Source organism: Centruroides vittatus, unplaced genomic scaffold, assembly GCF_030686945.1.
Source record: "Centruroides vittatus isolate TY-2023 unplaced genomic scaffold, ASM3068694v2 contig_799, whole genome shotgun sequence".
Taxonomy (NCBI): domain Eukaryota; kingdom Metazoa; phylum Arthropoda; class Arachnida; order Scorpiones; family Buthidae; genus Centruroides; species Centruroides vittatus.
The window spans coordinates 3,737,606-3,755,996 of record NW_027122516.1 but is presented as its reverse complement, the minus strand read 5'-3'; the positions used below and the strand labels follow the sequence as shown (position 1 = coordinate 3,755,996).

The following is an 18,391-nucleotide window of genomic DNA, read 5'->3' as shown; positions in this document are numbered from 1 at the left end:
TAACGCAGAACACTTAAGTTAGAATTCTGAATGGCTTAGTGGGCGGCAGTGCCCTAACTAGGGCGGTGACAGCGGTGCCCAGGCACAGGGCGTAGACATTGGAGGGCGCAGAAATGACCTGGACCAAGTTTTGGGTCATAGTTTTGGGGCGTAGTTACAGATGCTTGCACCAGGCCCATAAAAGGCTAGTTACGGCGCTGGTGGGTGGAGCCAAGAATAGATAAAGGAAGCTAGTGGTGGGAAGAGTCAAGCAGTAGTTAGAAACGAGTTCAACATTACAGCATAACTAGACTTAGCAAGAATTCTGCGTTACTGAACACGGTCGTGGTCTAAGGAGCGTTCTCTTGGCAAGGCCTGCTGGGACCATCGATTGTCACCCCACAATCCTTGAAGAGATCCCCACGATCCAAGAATCTGTTAGGTGATCATCTGCACCCGTATCTTCAGGCTATATTTCCTGAGAATTATATCGTGTTTCAACATGACAATATGTCACCAGACGAAGCTCACTCAAAAATGGTTTAAGGAACACGACAACGAACTCAACAGACTGCCTTAGACTCCAAACTCACCAGACTGCAACCTCATTGAACATGTTTGGGATATACTGAAATGTATGGTGAAGTTGTCACTTACTCTTCTGCGAAATGTGCACCTTCCGAAAAAAACTGTTTCAGCAGACATGGGTCCAGTTAAGAATAGAATATGATTGGCACTAGTAGAGTCTGTACTTTGGCGTTTACAAGCAGTGATCGCCCCGAAAGATGGACCAGCCCGTTATTAAGTAGTGATCGTTCAAAGTATATCTCTTACTCCTTTTCCAAATCCAAGTGATCCTTTCATACGTGGCGACAGGAGAACAGACACCCTAATGCAAAAATCTTCTGAAAGCACCCTCTGATGATCTTTCTCAATTTTTCCGCGTAAAGGCTGGTGATTGGTTGGTTGAATAAGGCAATACAAAGCATGGGCGATCTGCTAAGGGAGGGTTGCCTCCCGAGAGGACTTTCTACGGAAAACTAGCCCTTACTTACGTGTCAGACACGTGCCAAAGGGGCCTACCTCCCGGGAGGTCTTTCTACGAGAAACTGTCACCTATTCGAAAACCTACGAAGAAAACCTATTTAGCTCTTAATACTATTGAGGAATATATTAAGTAAATTTATTAAATTCATATTTAATTAAATTTTTATAAATTATAAAATTAATTATAAATTTCATATTTTTAAATATTTTTATTTAATTTTTTACACCATGAAAAAAAATGAATGAAATAAAGTTCATGTAACATTAGTTAAACATAATTAAAAACTATGATATTATTACAATATGTTGTATTATGGTTGAATCGTTTTAAGTACACACTACAAAGTTATCAAATGACGCTACACACGTGGCTTTCATTATACGGTACACGTGGCTTTATTTATCACGTAAATCAAAAGATGGCGCCACACGATTTTATTAATTAAATAGATACACACAGTTAAACAATTTTTTTCCTATAAATATAAAAAATTATTCCGTTTATAATTTAAATTTATTTTTATTTAATATTATACAAATTTTTTAAAGCTTTAAAAATTTAAAAACATGTTAAAAATTATAATTGCAAAATTTGATGTATTTTGGTGTAATATTATAAAAAAAAACAAATTATATTTTTATAGAATGGTTTAAATACTTGTTTTTGAGTTAAACAATGCGGTTTTAAATGAAATTTTAATATATATATATTTTTTTCCTGTGTAAGAAATGTAAGTAATTCGAAATTCTCAGTTAATAAAGTAAAGTTTGTCGAATTGTAAACAAATTTTTCCACTAAACTACTTAAAACGATACTAAAAATAACTTTATATCGAGTTTAAAATTTAAAAATCCATTGGAGTTTATTGTCCTTCATTCTCTCCATCTGTCGGCGATTATGAGAACTAAGTAGCATCTTTCGTCACACTTTTAAGTTCGAAAGACTTGTGCAGTCATCCCCTGTACACAGTGTGGTGAGTTACTTTCTCAAATACATTTAAACCACTTAAGCATAAAAGCTCTAACATCACATGCAAGATTGTTTGTTGATGATCTTTTCTATTTTTTTTTTACTAATAGCATCCCACTTAATTTTGGAGATAAAGATCGTTTATGCGTAACAAACAAATTACTTTGTTCTCTAATGAACAAACCTACTGTTACTGGAAAAGAAACACAAACCACTAGCCAAAAGAAACCTGATGCTGTACTTACTACCAGTGGCAGTTTGTTTGAAGAGTGGAGAGATGAGGGGGTTCCAAAAATAGCTAAATATCCTAAGCTCAGCTACAGGCACCTCACTACACAGAACGGTGCAGATGCCAGCCAGGTGGTCTCCACTTTTGTACTCGGAGATGTTAGTGATACAGGCAGGAAGACATGTTCTAACCCCCAGGAATGCAACATCACCTTAGACGATATTATTAAGCAAGTCGAGGAGTTGCGAAATGGTCTGGACCATCATTTAGTGAGCCAACAGATGGAAAAGGGTAAGCTTAACAACAAACCAGCTAAATTAAATCTTAACCCGAGCTTCCAGTTGACCAAACTTACTAAAGTTTCGAGCCCTGGTCCGTCTTCCTTGCCCTGTTCGCCCGTTCCAAATAGGTCACCTGTGAGACTTAGACCGGATATACCTTCCTACTTAACCCTTTGTAGGAAGGGCAAAGATACATTAGGAGACGAAAGCACAAAGGGAGAGGATCCGGAATTGTTAAAAATTCGTGACATCCTGTCCGGTTTGGATTTGAACAAATACAAAAGGAGAAAAGCCCCCGAAGGTTGTGACACGAAGTGTGATAAACCTGCTCCGTTCTGCAGAAGCATTTCTAACGTGTATCCACTTAACAATAGTGAGAATGTCGACAGGGTATGTAATAAGAGATTAAGAGAGTTGACTGAATTGTTAAAGCCCAGTACTATAAAGATTGCCGAGGAGAAATCTAAGGTGAATAATGGAAACGATTCTTTATCTGAAGATGTACAAAGTGATACCAAGTCTGGCATGTTGATAATTAACACTTGTACTTTACCGAAGAAAAAGGTTTTACCTTTAACTCTTCCGACTCTTCCCCCTAAAACTCATAACAGTGAAACGCTGAAAGCTCTAAGTTTGGCTACACCTCTGAAGGAACCTAATAAAGAGACGGTACAAAACAAAATTGAAGTGAGAACCTTTCCTAGGGCCACATCTAAGATCAGTAAGACCACTCTATTCCAAAATCGAATCAATGAAGAAGTGTGTGAAACCCAAAAAGAAAAAGATACAACTAAACGACAAGTAGCTATCAAGCCTCTTAATTTTTCATTCCCTTCTAAAATTGGTGATGCTTCCAAAACTCTACCGAACAAAGATCGAAGCGTCGAGCCTTTTCACAATAAAGTTACTTCACATAAAAGTGATCCAGACTTGATAGATAATAGAGAAAAGTCTTCGAAATCTTCAGAATTGTCACTTCCTAGCAATTCGTCGACGCTTCCTAGCAACTTCAAACAAAAAGCGACATTCAACGAAGAAGTTAATCCGCAACAGAAACGGTACTACAAGAAAAAATTAAGAGGACCTTATGGAGAAATGCTAGAAGAAGAGATGAGGAAATACGAGGGAAAACCAAAACATAATTACAACCAAGAATTTCAGATGCTGATGGATTTTTGTGGGAAGAAAACAGCAACCGAAACCCAATTATCGTTATATTGCAGCAGCAATTCTTTAGGTGATCCGAGGTTCAATCACGAAAAAATCAAAAGCAGTACATCGGCGCCCATAGAAGATAAAAACAACGATTTACTTTTATTATCAGAAATGGTCACAACCACATCGGAGCCCAATTTGACCCATCACAATTCGAGTTTTGTATACGTGGAAGAAGCAAAGAGGAAAATTTCGGACGAGGTGAGTGTCGTTTATCATCTTTTTATTTCTTCTAATTCCGTGATATCTTGAAAGTTTGCGTGTCATTTAGACAAGAAGAAAGATTTATAGCCTATTGAGTAGTTAAATATTTGGGCGGAGTCAAGCTTCCATTACAAAACTAATCGTTTTTACAATGCAAGATTAAATCGTGTTTGCTCGATTTGGGAACACGTAATTAAGTAAATCTACTGCATAGAAAATAAGCTATAATTATATATTATTATTTTTATTATAAAATTTTCACCAGTCAAAAAGAAATGCCAGTAAAATTAAAGAGTTCGGTGAATGAATGGGATTGACATTAAAGAATAACAAATAAAAACTCTTTTGTTTAATTTCTAGTATTGCAATTAATTCTAGATGTTAATATATTTTTATTTTGACCTGCTCTATGCGCTTTTAGTTTATTTTTAGCCCGATTAGTCACTTTGTAGGGGCGAATAATATTATCTAAAGGTGACGTAAATGTATATTCTGTGATTTGTTTGGCATGATTTCTAAACGTGTTGCATGACAAACAACGACATTTGTTGGAAAAAAATAGGATACGATAAAGTTTTCTTGTGTTATAAACTGTTTTTTAACCAGTTAAATCTACTGTGCCATCACCGAATCAAGTAGCAAGCTATATAAGAGTATCATAGATTATTTATTTAAATTTAAAAAAATTAATTGTTGCATCACCAAATCTTAAAAGCAATCGAAATGCCGAAATATTTAAAAAATAAAATGTATGTCAATTTATTAAATATACTTTAAAATTTTCAAATCAACCAATCGACGTGGTTGTAATATTGAAATTAACCAATCGACGTAATTAAATTTTAAAGCCAACCAATCCAGTCAATTTAATAAATATCTTTGAAAATATTTTCACTAACATTTAATATTTGCAATAATGAACATTAAAATACCTTTTTATTCGTTTATATGTTATGAATATATTAAATATTCGCTATTATGATATTAATAGTTTCTTAATGACTAATTGATATTTAAAGGACAAAGATGGCGTCATTTATTACTGTATTAGAAGTAATAAATATTTTAATAAATAGTGGCATGTTGGTAGCGATGACCATTAAATCTTTTCATGGTACAGTTCTAAAAAATTACTATTAAATTTTTTTTATTTTCATTATTATTTATAAAAATGAAGACGTAAAATTTTTATTATTATGCCGTTGATGGTTTATTAATGATTAATGGAGATTTAATGCACCAAGACAGTTTAGTATGCCACTGTTAATAACAGTAGGCTGTGTTATAATTAGTTATGCTAGTTGATGAATTCTTTCTTTGCCAGTTCATTAATGTCAGTCAAAACGTATTACTATTGTTATAATAATGCAGCAGTATAACTGTTATAACTGCAGATGATCTAAACATCATTACGATTATGTTTATGCCCACTAAGTGGCCTAGTGGATAAAACCATTTAGTTGGTCCAGGGCGTACCGAACAGTTTTGGTGCCAGGGGCAAACCTCATACCTGTCGCCGCATTCAACGTTAATTACAAAAAATTCTACAGATTCATTTTGGTTCCCTCGTTCACGTGTCTACCCTCGCCCCCTTACTTCGCGCCTCACCCACGGGCTGGCCACGTGGAATTTTCGTGTGTCTAGTATCGAAATAGGATCCCTTTTCCCATAGAGAAAGTTTTCCAGGAGACATCCCTCTTGGCATGTGTTGCGTTGCCTTAATAGGGTCCAGTTCCCCGTAGAGAGTCCTCTTGAGAGGTATCTTCTCTTGGCAGATCGCTCATGTGTTGCGTTGCCTTATTCTATCAACCAACCGATTATGTTTATATGTATTTGCAAAAGGTTCAATGAGTTTTAAAGATGCATATTTAGTGATATTTGAGGTCCTATGCCAAATTATTTAGAGGATTATACAGGTATAGAACAAAAAGATTAATGAGAAGTGAAATGAGGCCCCTGAAATAGCGAGGTTCTCGTGTATGCCTGCCTGGCTTTCTATACTATATTCTAAATTATATTCATGCCCGTACACAAAAAGGGACAGAGGGCACGTGTCGGGACCCATGATGATGGTCCCACTATGTTTTCCAGAGAGGTACATTATTGGGCCCCGAGCTTCGGAATCTCTGATAAATTTTTACTCTAGACACATTTTTCCCTCGAGGAGATCAAAATTTATTAGGTTCTCATAATTTCTATGGATGGCCCTGATTATATTAAAGAATATTGATTAGTAGTCTATTTCCTAATTGTTAATTCTATTTACTTAAACGTTATAATAGCATAGTCAATAGAATTTTGTAGACGAAAGTTGGTGAATATATCTCATTCCTACCATTCTAACTCTTTCAAATCTTTAAGAAACACCGAAGACACGGACGGATAAAAAAACGAAAAACAAAATAAATGTTTAATCAAAACGAATGTAAAAATTTCAACTGTAATTTATTTTCGCCAATTATAACCTCCGATCTGTGCTATAGACAAATGGATCTAACTCATAAAATTTGGGAGGAGAATATATCCATTAAAGTCCCAAAATATTTTTACTTTCTTACTCATAGTTTCTGAGAAATCTTGCAGTCAGACAGCAATTGAACAGAACATAAAACCTTTTTTTTTCTTCTTTTTTTTAATCACTAAACACATAAATCTATGATAATATTATCAATTTATACTTGCATATTCCATTATAAAAATTATTTGCGAGCTTTGCAATGACTCATAAAACCTATTAAACGTTATCAAAACTCCCACTAATATTATTTTAATCAGTTTTAACTCACTTTAGAAATTATTCGCCCACGTGAACACTTTCTAAACCCGTTTCTCCATTGATAAGAATGTATTAAATGCAATTTAAGAATATAAATTCATACTCTGAAGTATAAAAAAAAAAGAAGAAGAGGAGGAAATGTTATCAATCTTGGTTATCTTAATGAACAGAGAGATGTTTTTAATACTGGATATTAGCCAATGTTTCAGAGTTAACATTGTTTATTCTTTAAGTTAATTAAATATTTATATTTTTAGAATAATTTATTCATCGATAAGGTTCAAAGTGATCTATTTTAACGCTCCTAAAACTAGTAAAAGTTGAACTAATTCAGAAAAACTTGTTTATGAATTTTTTAAATGTCAATAAACATCATCAACAACATCTTTATAAGTTAGAAAACTTATCTCTTTATTCTTTATTCTTAATGATTTCTTTAATGTTTTCTTCTCTTACCTTCTTTGCTGATTATCTACCTGGTCAGACCACTTAGAATATACTTTTGAGTTTTAAAGTATACATAATTGGTAGTCTGGGAGAACTATTAATTCACAAAAAGCTCCGGATATATAATTTTGAATAAGCATCTATAATAAGAGATATTTACGAGGGGAAACAAAATATATATATATATATATATATTTAACTTATAGTAAAGAATACGTTTTTACGCAAAAAAAACAATATAAAAACACTTGTTAAACGACTCCAAAAAAACAAATTTTAACCGTATAAAAATTGTAATGTTGAACCTTATTCGAGAGATTTTTTTATGTATGTATGTATATATATATTTTTTCTTTTCTTTCTGCTTTTAAAATTTATTTTGGGTGCTCTCCAAAGTGGAAAATTTGTAGTTGGATGTGCAATTTCTTTTTTGTTCCTAACAATTTATTTATAACTAAAATGTTAATGATACATAAAACTGTCACTTTTCACACGTCTTTATCGTTAATAATATTGTTAAAAATATCTTTCAACTGCTAATTTTATTAAATTTTATTATATAAACATTCCTTAAATATATTATTAAGTTATAGGAATCAATTTATCTCAGATTGTTTTATAAAGTAATTAATTAGAAAGCTTTTGTTACTGTTAGATCTTTCAAAGTATGTAGGACAAGTTCAAGGGCTTAGTTTTTCAAAGAAGTCTGTTTTACTAAAGAATAAACAGGGGAAAAAAAAATTAAGAAGCCAAAAATAGAAAATAGAGTAGCGTTTTATAAATGCTGCAGCATCAGAGAACACTATTTTAGTACCAAATTTTCTTTTATAGTAGTTAAATGCTAACAGGTTCATCTTTAATCTAAATTCTCATTAATATAAATTCTTAATTTTAGTGTTATGATATTGTTTATAGTTTTATATATGCAAAAATATACAAATGTATATTTTTATTAATTTAAAATATTACTAAATTCTTTATTATGTCAGCTTAAGCTATAAATTAACACATAAGTTTCTTTGTTTACCTTACAACTCTTTCTGTGTTAATTGTGAAGCATTTCATTTACAATGAAAATATATATTTAATGCTATAATTACACCTAGAAAAACTTTAGCACCTTTATCTACAGGTTTCATTCGTATTTTATTTATCCTATTAATTTATTTTGGTATGCCAAATGTACTTTATGGTGTATTTAGGAACAACAATAGCAACTACAAATTGTGTTATAACATGAACAACATTACATTAATTGTTTCTTTTATATTAGCTTAAAAGTAGTAGCATATACCCTGATCTTCTATACTCTTCTTTGTTTAATTGCTGCCCAGTATGCTACTTAGCATTGGAGGAACAATTACTACTACTAATTTAATAAGCATCAATTAATAATTCATCATCAGTATGCTTCTATTTGTTTAAATATGCTACCATCATAATATCATACATTAGCATAGTTATGTTGCAATGAACAATAAGTATATTAATTAATGTAAAGGTATGAGTTAATAGAGATAAAAACATATAATAAATATTCATTTGAACCTTCATTAACTTATCATCATCCGCAGCTAATGACATTAGAAACAGCCATTATTGCTGGTAGTAGTATCATTTATGGAGGGGGAAGAAAAAAAAGAAATGAGAATTGGCTCATTTTCAGAACACCTTGCTTCAACTACAAATATTTACAGTAGCTAACACATACCAACAACCATACTTATAATGTGTCTAGCAATGGCCCTTACATGTCTAGATTTACATTTATTTTTATTTTTTCTAAATTTCGGCTTTAAAAAATAAAATTTCTTTCAAAATTTTTAATTAATTGATTTATTTTTTTGTGAAAAATGTAATTATAAAAGTTATATTTTCTTATTTACTTTTAAATTGTACAGTAATGTTATTAAACAGTGCTACACATGCACAAGCTTCCTTTTATTCAGGCCCCCTTGAGATATAAAATTCCAGGCAAAATATATTTTAGGTGTTTTGCAAAATAATCCCTCTTCGGTTGCATTTTTAGCTCTCTGATGCCCATTTACAGGGTAACATCTCATGCCTACAGTACATGATGAAACCACAAATACAAATTTAATATGGTTACATCACTTTTTCTTTTACAACCTTCCCTGATAATACCTATACAGCAGACTTAATTCAAAATTTAACATTTTTAAAGGTCCGATTAACTATATAATGATTTAATATAGTTATTATATAGCATCCTACCCTTAAAGGTTCTCGAATTTTACCTATATAACTCTGTTATCTTCAAAATTAAGCTTTAGAGATTGCTGCTTATTAATGCTATTATTTTCCCAACTGTTATATGCTGTATATACAGTAACATAGGAAAAGTAAATGAACCCCCCCCCGAGATTATTACGTTTTCGGATTCGGAGACCTTCAAAAGTCTAGAAATTAAAAAATTGGGGGTTTTTTCTGTATGTTTGGGTGTTAGTGTGTGAGGGGCAAGATTTTTCTCACCCACTTTGAAGCTTAATAACTCCTGTGCCAATTGTCGAAAATTTCTGAAATTTTGCAGGGAGATTTGAGGATCAGGGGGAGACCTTACTGGAAATTTTCAGATAAATTGGATCGTCGGTTCGGGAGATATGGCACCATATCCTTAATATCTCCCGATCTAATGGTAGCAACACTTTTTTACACATATACAATAATTTTTTTTAGGGGGAAAAGTAAATTTTTAAAAATTTTTCTTTAATAAACACAGGGAGGTGTATATAGATTATTGATAATTTCCATTCTGATGTTGACCCATGCTTTTATGTAGCATCTAGACTGACAAGTTTTATTAATTGCTATGAAATTGGTCAGACAAGTCATACTTGTCAAGGTACAGATTTGATGTGTTTCGTGGCTTTTTTATGAGTGATAAATGAATGCATACATCCATTAACTAAAGTTATATTCGAACTTATGTTGCTGCTGCTGCTGCTGCTGCTGATAAGGAGGTTAAATCGTATAATAGCTTAATGAATTCTTCGAATGTTATAAAACTGGATGTACTAAAACGTAGCAATGTAAATTCTCTTGTAATGTAACTAACGTTCTCTTTACTTTAAATTACCAAAAATAGTACATTCGAGAGTTTTTCAAGGTTGTTCTGCTAGCTGAATAACGAAAAAAGTAAGCAAAATTCGAGAATTTTTGCTTACTTCTACCTTTTCCCCCTCACTTTATTGCTCTTTTACATTTTCCACTTTGCTAAAGCGACGAATTATAACAAAATAATAAATAATTTCTACTTAATTTTTAATATATATATATACTTTTATTGAGAGTGCCATTTTGATATATGGTATATTTCCATTGTATGTGCCAAATTTCGTGTAAATCGGTGCACTGGTTCGCGAGATATGTGGTAAAGTATGTTCGGCTCCGCCCATTGAATATAATTGATATTTAATTAGATTCATGGACGTTATAGATCACGATAACTTGTAGAGAAATTATTGCAATTTATCTTAAATAAATAAGTAAATCTGGGTATTAAATGAAATACGTTTTTGCTCCGCTCAATGTTAAAAATTGAACTTCAGTTCTTACTCAAACTGTTCCATAAATTTGATATTTCTAACCTTTAATCTTTAATAATTTAAGCACAGACCTATTAGTTATTATAATGACTCCGCCCAATTTATCATTAAAAGAAAACCAAACTTTTATGAAACTTAAATCATTGGCATATACGTATAAAGAATCTGTGTATAAATTCTCAATTTTGAAAGTACATTGCTCCGCTCAATATGAGAGATTAATGATAACATTAATGTTCTTTTGCCAAGTGATCTTACTACTGATGGGAAGGGGGAGGTTTTGAAATTTCATAAGCACTTAAAAAATAAGAAAACTTTTATCAGTTGTAATCCGCTCAATCATAAATTCTCTTTACACGTAAATGCAATTTCTGTGCCTAATTTAAGAATTACATTATCTATGCTGAATATTTTCATGTAAAGATAAATTTGAGCTCCGCCCAACAATAAATTACACTTATAAAAGTAAACTTTTGAAAATTAGCAAGCGTAACGTTCTTAAATAAGCACAACGACCTCCGCCCAATTCATTCTATGAAAATTATTATTATAATGTATACACCAAAAAGTGGACTGTATTTATATGACGTATAACGAAAATAAATAGGAGCTCCGCCCAATAACGAATAAAACCTATTCTTTATGTAATTAATCACATACATTCCTTATAAAAAAAAAATAGAAATTTGTGACGTTGTATGTGGTGATAAATCACATTGAAAACGGGAAATGCCAGCTCCGCCCAAAGAATTTAACAATTCAGTTCGATTTAACTCCATAAGAAAGCCACTAAAAATACAGAAAAAAAAAAAAAATGCAAATTATAAGAAGAGGAAAAGGGGGTATTTATTCGACAGTTTGTACATTGCAACATCACCCACACAATAAACCCATTGTATATATATAAACTAGACAATACAAGTTGTTTACATTATAATCTCCAAATTTGTAGACTGGCGACGTTTATGGTCACGTGTTACTTTTTTAAAGTGGTGTAAAATTGTAACTCTAGCATGCAGGAAATTTCGATAAGTACTATACTTTTATCACAGCCAAAACTTTTTGTCACTTAGTACAGCACAACTGGTTATTGATGTTGGACACGAATGTGTACAAAAGAGAATATTGAGGTAGGAACATGCAAATTATTATTTTTATTTAACCTAATTCGCGTCACGTGTAACTTTATCTTTACTTTAAAAAGGGGGGGGAGGATTTAGGACGTAATTTTCTCGAGTGTAAACGCGTGGGATCAATATTTTTGTGTTTATTTTCATTCTGCCAACGTCATTAACCATCTGTACAATGTCTTAACTTTGTAACAAAACAGCAGAATTGTGTGATTTTTCCTCTCCCGAACGATCCAAATTTAGCGTTTATGTTAGAAATTTTAACTATAAAAACAATACAATTTTACTGTGAGCAAGTTGCCCGGGGCCTTCGCCCCAAACAAATCATTTAAAAAAACAAATTGCCTGGAAGAAGTCAACACTATACGTGGGGCCCCTAATTCGAATTCTCCCTGGCCTTCTCGGAGGTATAACGCGCTAATGTCTTCAGATTGGCCTTTCGCAGGCATTCGGGGAGTGCTGCAAAATTTTACTGTGTTCGTTCACTTAAATCACCCCATTTTGTTGTCCTCAAATGATAAAAAATGTGTTTTAATAAGTGGTTCTTCTTATTTTGCTTTTAATAATTTAATTTTATGGTATTAAATAATATAATACCTTTGCCCTGTATATCACTTTTTTCGATTTAATTGATAATTCTCTATGCCTCTCGCAAGGAAACTCTCTCGGGACTGGACTTTGTTGTGGCCCTAATCTATAATATAACAGGTCCTTTCCATTTAATAAATAATGATACATGTAAAATTGTGAGGCCTTAAGCTATACACTCATAGCGCGAGGCCCTAAGCTGCAGTTTGTTTAGCTTATGCGAACCTCGGGTCCTGGAAACCATATCGCTCGTGGGTTGCAATAGTGGCACAACTCAAAAAATACGACTTTTGAGTTAATGCACTCTCCAGAATTGCAGATTGGTCTTCCTTCCATTATTAATTGAACCCTTACAGAGCCATTTAGTACCGTTTAACACTTATTCCATCAATGAATCCTGTGAACGATGCATTTCAATACAAGGCAAAACTTCAAACTCATTTATCTCAAAACTTGATTTTTGGAGTTGTGCCACTATTGCAGCCCATGAGCGATATCACGTTATGCTATAGCGAGGAATAATTTTTCTTCCAATATATTTCGGTATAACGATAAGAGAGGAGTTATGTACCTAAAAGATCGATAAAAACGGAATGTCGGGATGCCTTACTTTCAGGACTCTCGATATAACGATAACCATGGTCTAATTTAGACTCGCTGTAGCGTATTTAAGGGGCTCTCCACACAAGATCCTAAGCTGCATTTTCTTTAGCTTTACTTGTTAATGAAACCTTATTGTATCTAGAACCTTGATATAGCGCTTTACTTTTAGATCACGGCCTCAAAAGTGTTTGCAAGGTGTTAAAACGCACCCAGCTTAATCGGAATTATGTGGTTTTCGTGTTAAAAATGCGGATCCTGACATAAAATTTGCACCAAAGGAGAGAGAGCGAGAAACTGCAGCCTCTAGATGAACCCCGATTTAACGTTTACTCTCCGTATAAAGATTACATTAAACAAATTACGTAAAGACGATAAAAAAAATGTCGAAAATTTCAGTCAAAATAAGCTTAAAATAACTATTTTTGTGTTACTTTTTAAGGATACCAGGACACACGTGGTGAGGGAACTTCATTGCACGGAGGAGTCTTACGTAGAATCTCTAGAAATATTGGTCAATGTAAGTAAATTTACTTTGCCAGTGATTCATTTATTTATAAAATAAATACGAGTGTTTAAACTTGGTTATAAAATCGATCGTTTGTATACGTGTCATCGGATAAAATTAGTGTACGAATGAATGTACGACGTTTTAACTATTTTTAAACGTGTTAAATTGTGCCATAAATGTTTCCGGTGTACTTCAAAAGAAGTACGCCTTTATTAAAATCATAATACACAGAAAATTGAATGGTAAATATACAATTTGTTTGTTGAAATATTACTTATGTTTCTAAACTAATTCATTTTGTTTATATATAGCCTAAAGGTATAAAATCTTTGTTTCTGTTCTTGCAATTGTGTTAAGTTATACATTCTTTATTGTCTTATTTCACTTATTTATTATGTTCTGTTAGGTTTTATGTCTATTGTTCTTGCAATTGTGTTCAATTGTGCATGCATCCCACTTATCTATTATGTTTTATGTCTACTGTTCTTGCAATTGTGTTGAATTGTGCATGCATTTGCTAGTGTTCTTCCTCTCTGTTTTTGTGCTTGTTTCTTGTTGTTTCCATTCCATTCGTTTCTGTTTTAGAATATATCATGCAATAACATGCCATTTCTGTTTATTGTATTCTATCTCTTGTTTTATGTTTATGTCGAATAAAAAATTACACTATAAACATACTACACACAAAACTGTTGTTTTTGTGTTTTTGCTATGAGTAAAGAATACAACACGATAGAAAATGGTAGAAATTTAATATTTCTATTATATATCTTCTATAGTAAGTATATTTTTCTTCTTCTGTTGTTATGTATATTATCCGTAGATTTCTATTACTTCTGGTGTTTTGTATTGTTTGTTGCTTCTATTTTATTGTATTTAGTATTCACTTTTGTATTTTGTATTCTATTTTTTTCATTTCATTATTCTAGCTAATCTGTTTTATGTATTTGTTCTACATTAGTTTATTATACTGTATATTCTCTAATATAATAATGTTCTATGTTTTCTAGTATTACCACCTGGTTATATGTTTGATTATTGGATTTTTTTCATCATTTCTGTTTCGAAAATTACCAGAACTATCGTGAAGTTATATTTCATAACTCTAGGATCACAATAATTACTCAAAGGCTTATACAAAACATATAACACAATTATAATTTTATTTTATATCTAAAGACCTTCACTTCTAGCAATTCTATAAGCTGTTTATGCAAGAGAAGGATAAAATTTTCATTGTATCTATAGCAATGTTTAAGCTTTCTAGGAATATGAAAGGAATAAAAGATTTTTTGTGATTGTTGCTTACATTATACAGACATAAAAGAACTTTATAATTTATTGCTACTTCAACCCTATAAATATATAAAATACTTCAAAGTTTTCTAATGCTGTAGATACTTAGTTTTTCTTTAAAAACTTATAAGTAGAGGTAAATTTTTAAGTAAAGAATCATCTAAGTGTTTGGTGTTTTTGTAATATCAGCAGTTTTAAACACGAATTTTTGTACATTCATTACTGATAATTTAGAATGAGCTGCGTGTTGTAAACAAGGAAAGTTGTGTGTAATATATTGCTTTATTTCACACCTTTATACTTCTTTATGTAACTGTTAAGTTTCAATGTCTGTATGTGTTTATCATACAATGTCAGGACTGACTTAGACTTGTTGTGGCCATAAGCTATAACATGTAACAGGTACTTTTTCTACACAAAATAATAATAATACTTGTAAAAATGACTTTAGCTATAGACTTATCAGGCTTTATGCTGCTTCTTGTTTAGCTTTTCTGCAAATCTATCCCTTACAACTGTTTTCACACATGTTACTGCAGGCTAATACAACTGAAATTTTTAAATTTTTTTTCATATTACATGTTTTCTGCATTTATACTGTTGTAGATATGAAATAGTATAAAATATAAAGTTTTTTTCCTGTTTATATAATACAAATAACACAAAAAAAATCCATTTCTTCTTATATTCCTGCAAAACTTGGATACAGGTGTACAGAAGTGCTATTTTTCATTAACTTATAGACTTTCTAAGGTTTTTTTTTCTAATAAAATACATTAAAAGCCTTGTATTTTAATTAAAATTAATAATTTTTTTAATATTTCTCTTATATTTTTATATTATAGTATTTATTTTTATATATATACATTCTCATGTTTTATTTTTATATAATTTTTTAAGAATGATTTTATTATAAATTGAATATTTATACATTAAAAAAAGTGAATAAATTTTGTTATTCTGTTGTAATAATTTAATCCAGAGCCAAAGAAGCTCCAACAAAATCCTGCAACAGGCACAAAAGTGTTATTTTAAGTATATTGACTCATGTTTAACTATAGAAGACTAATTATAGCTTTTTTTTTTTTTTAAAGAAAAAAGACAAACATTATAAATATTGTATATTTTAAAAAGACATAAGAAAGATACAAGATTTTTCTTTCTGTTAGAAATACATGAAACCTCTTAAATGCGCTGAGTACTTGGATTCAACTCTAGTCGATGAGGTATTTTATCAAGTTCCAGGAATACTCGAACATCACAGGAAATTCTTAAACGATTTAGAAGAACGAGTTGAAAAATGGGATTGCAAACAAACCATAGGTGACATTTTTATACAAACGGTAAGTATTTTTCATGTAAGATATACAAACATCTTAAGGATCGTAGACTCTCTCTCTCCTATAGAAAAATTGAACATTTAGGATATGTGACCTCGTTCGATTTCCTCTGATTTCCTCTTTCCCCCTTTTAAAAAAATACATATAATTTCCTGTAACAATAAAAGTCGAGAGTCTTTTCTACCATTTGAATGTAAAATATATATTTTCTAGGACGTTGATTTTGTTGGAAATGATCCAGTATCAACGTGACCAATAGATAAAGAAGAGTATGGGGGGGGAATGAAGCCATTTTCTTTGAGGAAGTTGTCCTTCGTCGATTCTATTTTAGTTATTCCGTTATATTTAGGTGTTAAAATGACAAACCTAGACCTCTTTGTTGATGTTCCTATTGTTATTTTGGCAACAGTTTTGCTTAAATAGAGTATTTTTTAACTCCATTTGTAAATTTTTAGTAACAATCAGGAACATTGGCTCCTTAATGGCAACTGAAATTAAATATATTTCAATTTTTTCCTTTTGTTTTTTTGTGTTTCTTTAATTAGTTCCATCAGAAGATAAGTATAAAACACGTGTTATCATTTACAAGGCGTTAAGAAGTTGGTGTCAGATTGTTTCATATTCAGTACATTTTTGTGCATAAATTCGAACCTATAGGAAATTTTTTACAGGTTTAAGAGTCGATTAATTATAAAAGTAATTCTGTATTGGTTTTTTTTAAATACAGTAACTGTATTTAAACAGATAAACTAGGGCTTACGCTTAAACTATTCATAATCCTTTAAGCCTCATTCAAAGTGATCCAAGTCTTCACACGTAGGCAAAAGTCTCGCTTTATTATGAATTAACTTATAAATCCTAAAATATAATCTAAATGGATGCCATTTTAATTGAATATGCATAAAAATGCACTCATTCCACTCGTGGCAAACGTATGTAACCCATCTGTTACGTGTGCACATGTATGACAAGTGCGGCCATTCATATGTCTGTTTTCTATGTAGAATTTTGAACCACATTATATTTTATAAATATATTGCTCCTATGAATTATAATTTTTGTATTTATGCCATTTATATTCATAGTTTTTAATATATATATAGGAGTTTCGTTTCTAGAAAGCTGATAGTTTTACTTGAAGGATCTACTTTGATATCTCTTAAATAGCGGGCTACATTAAAAATATATACGAAATATATGCTTATTTGTAACATATATAGGTACTAGTAAAGGAAAAGATAAAAATACCCTATTTAAAAGTTCAAATTAAAGTTACCGAGTAAAGTGTAGTCTAATTGAAGGCCTAACTTTATCCTCTATTTTGCAATTCGAATTTCTTATTTAATTCTTGTAAATTTAATCCAAACTGTTAAAATTAAGTCATTGAAATGTTCTAAATTAATATTTTAAGCTATAAACAATAAAATTTTCATGTAAAAGTATAGAATTCGTAGCGTAATGAACATAAATTACTGCCATTTTGAATCTACGATAAAATACGTTAAAAATATCTTGTAATTTTTACTTTATATGATTTACTGATGTACTGTTGTACAGTACACATCATAATTTAATGTTTAAACTCGAAATTGTGATTAAACTGCGCATTCTTAAAGAGAAATTCTTGAAATCTCTAAGACCCATTGGATTTAAAAGGATCAAGATTTTTCACTCCAGAAAGCAGTTTTCTTATTATTTTAATAAGGAAATAACACATAAATGTATTCTTTTTGCAGTTTGACATTAATTCACATTTCAAATTAAGCCGGCGAATCCATAACAAAGTAGAAAATGATTGGAAAATTAAATGTAACATACAAACCGAAAACGTAAGAGGGTTAGAGGAAAAATGGCGCTTTTATGAGTACATTGTGCTCCTTAAGAATGGATAACAATTAAGATTGCCTTTGTTTTATTGCAATTTCCTATATTATCGATACCCACTATCTGATAATTGTTCAAGGGCCCAGAAATCTTTTAAGTTCTAGAGCTTCAAGAAATATCTTATCCGACGAGCCCTAGGTTGAACGTAAAAAAAAAAAAAAAAAAAAAAGAGGACGACAGAAGCATTTACGTATTTTAATAACCAATAAATAAAGTGCATTAATGTCCTTTACCTTTTCTGCTTACAAGTCTGTAATTACCGTCTACAAATACGCCCGAAGGGTGACTTATAAAACTTTATTACATGATATTTCACACCGTCGGGTGT

At 31.3% G+C, this 18,391-nt stretch overlaps 1 protein-coding gene across 2 annotated transcripts in view; it reads left to right on the top strand.

Annotated features, from left to right (window-relative positions):
• Positions 1 to 1,826: 1,826 nt before the first annotated feature.
• LOC136981934 (rho guanine nucleotide exchange factor 17) overlaps positions 1,827 to 18,391 on the top strand; it is a 65,268-nt gene continuing 48,703 nt past the window's right edge. The window contains exons 1-4 of one of the 2 annotated variants that reach the window (XM_067278336.1): positions 1,827 to 2,000; positions 2,107 to 3,922; positions 13,475 to 13,552; positions 16,009 to 16,182. In XM_067278336.1, coding sequence (XP_067134437.1) covers positions 2,171 to 3,922; positions 13,475 to 13,552; positions 16,009 to 16,182 — 2,004 coding nt within the window. In that variant the 5' untranslated portion in view covers positions 1,827 to 2,000; positions 2,107 to 2,170. Of the gene's footprint in view, positions 2,001 to 2,106; positions 3,923 to 11,693; positions 11,845 to 13,474; positions 13,553 to 16,008; positions 16,183 to 18,391 lie in introns of those variants that run through there. The other variant, XM_067278337.1, reaches the window with a different exon arrangement.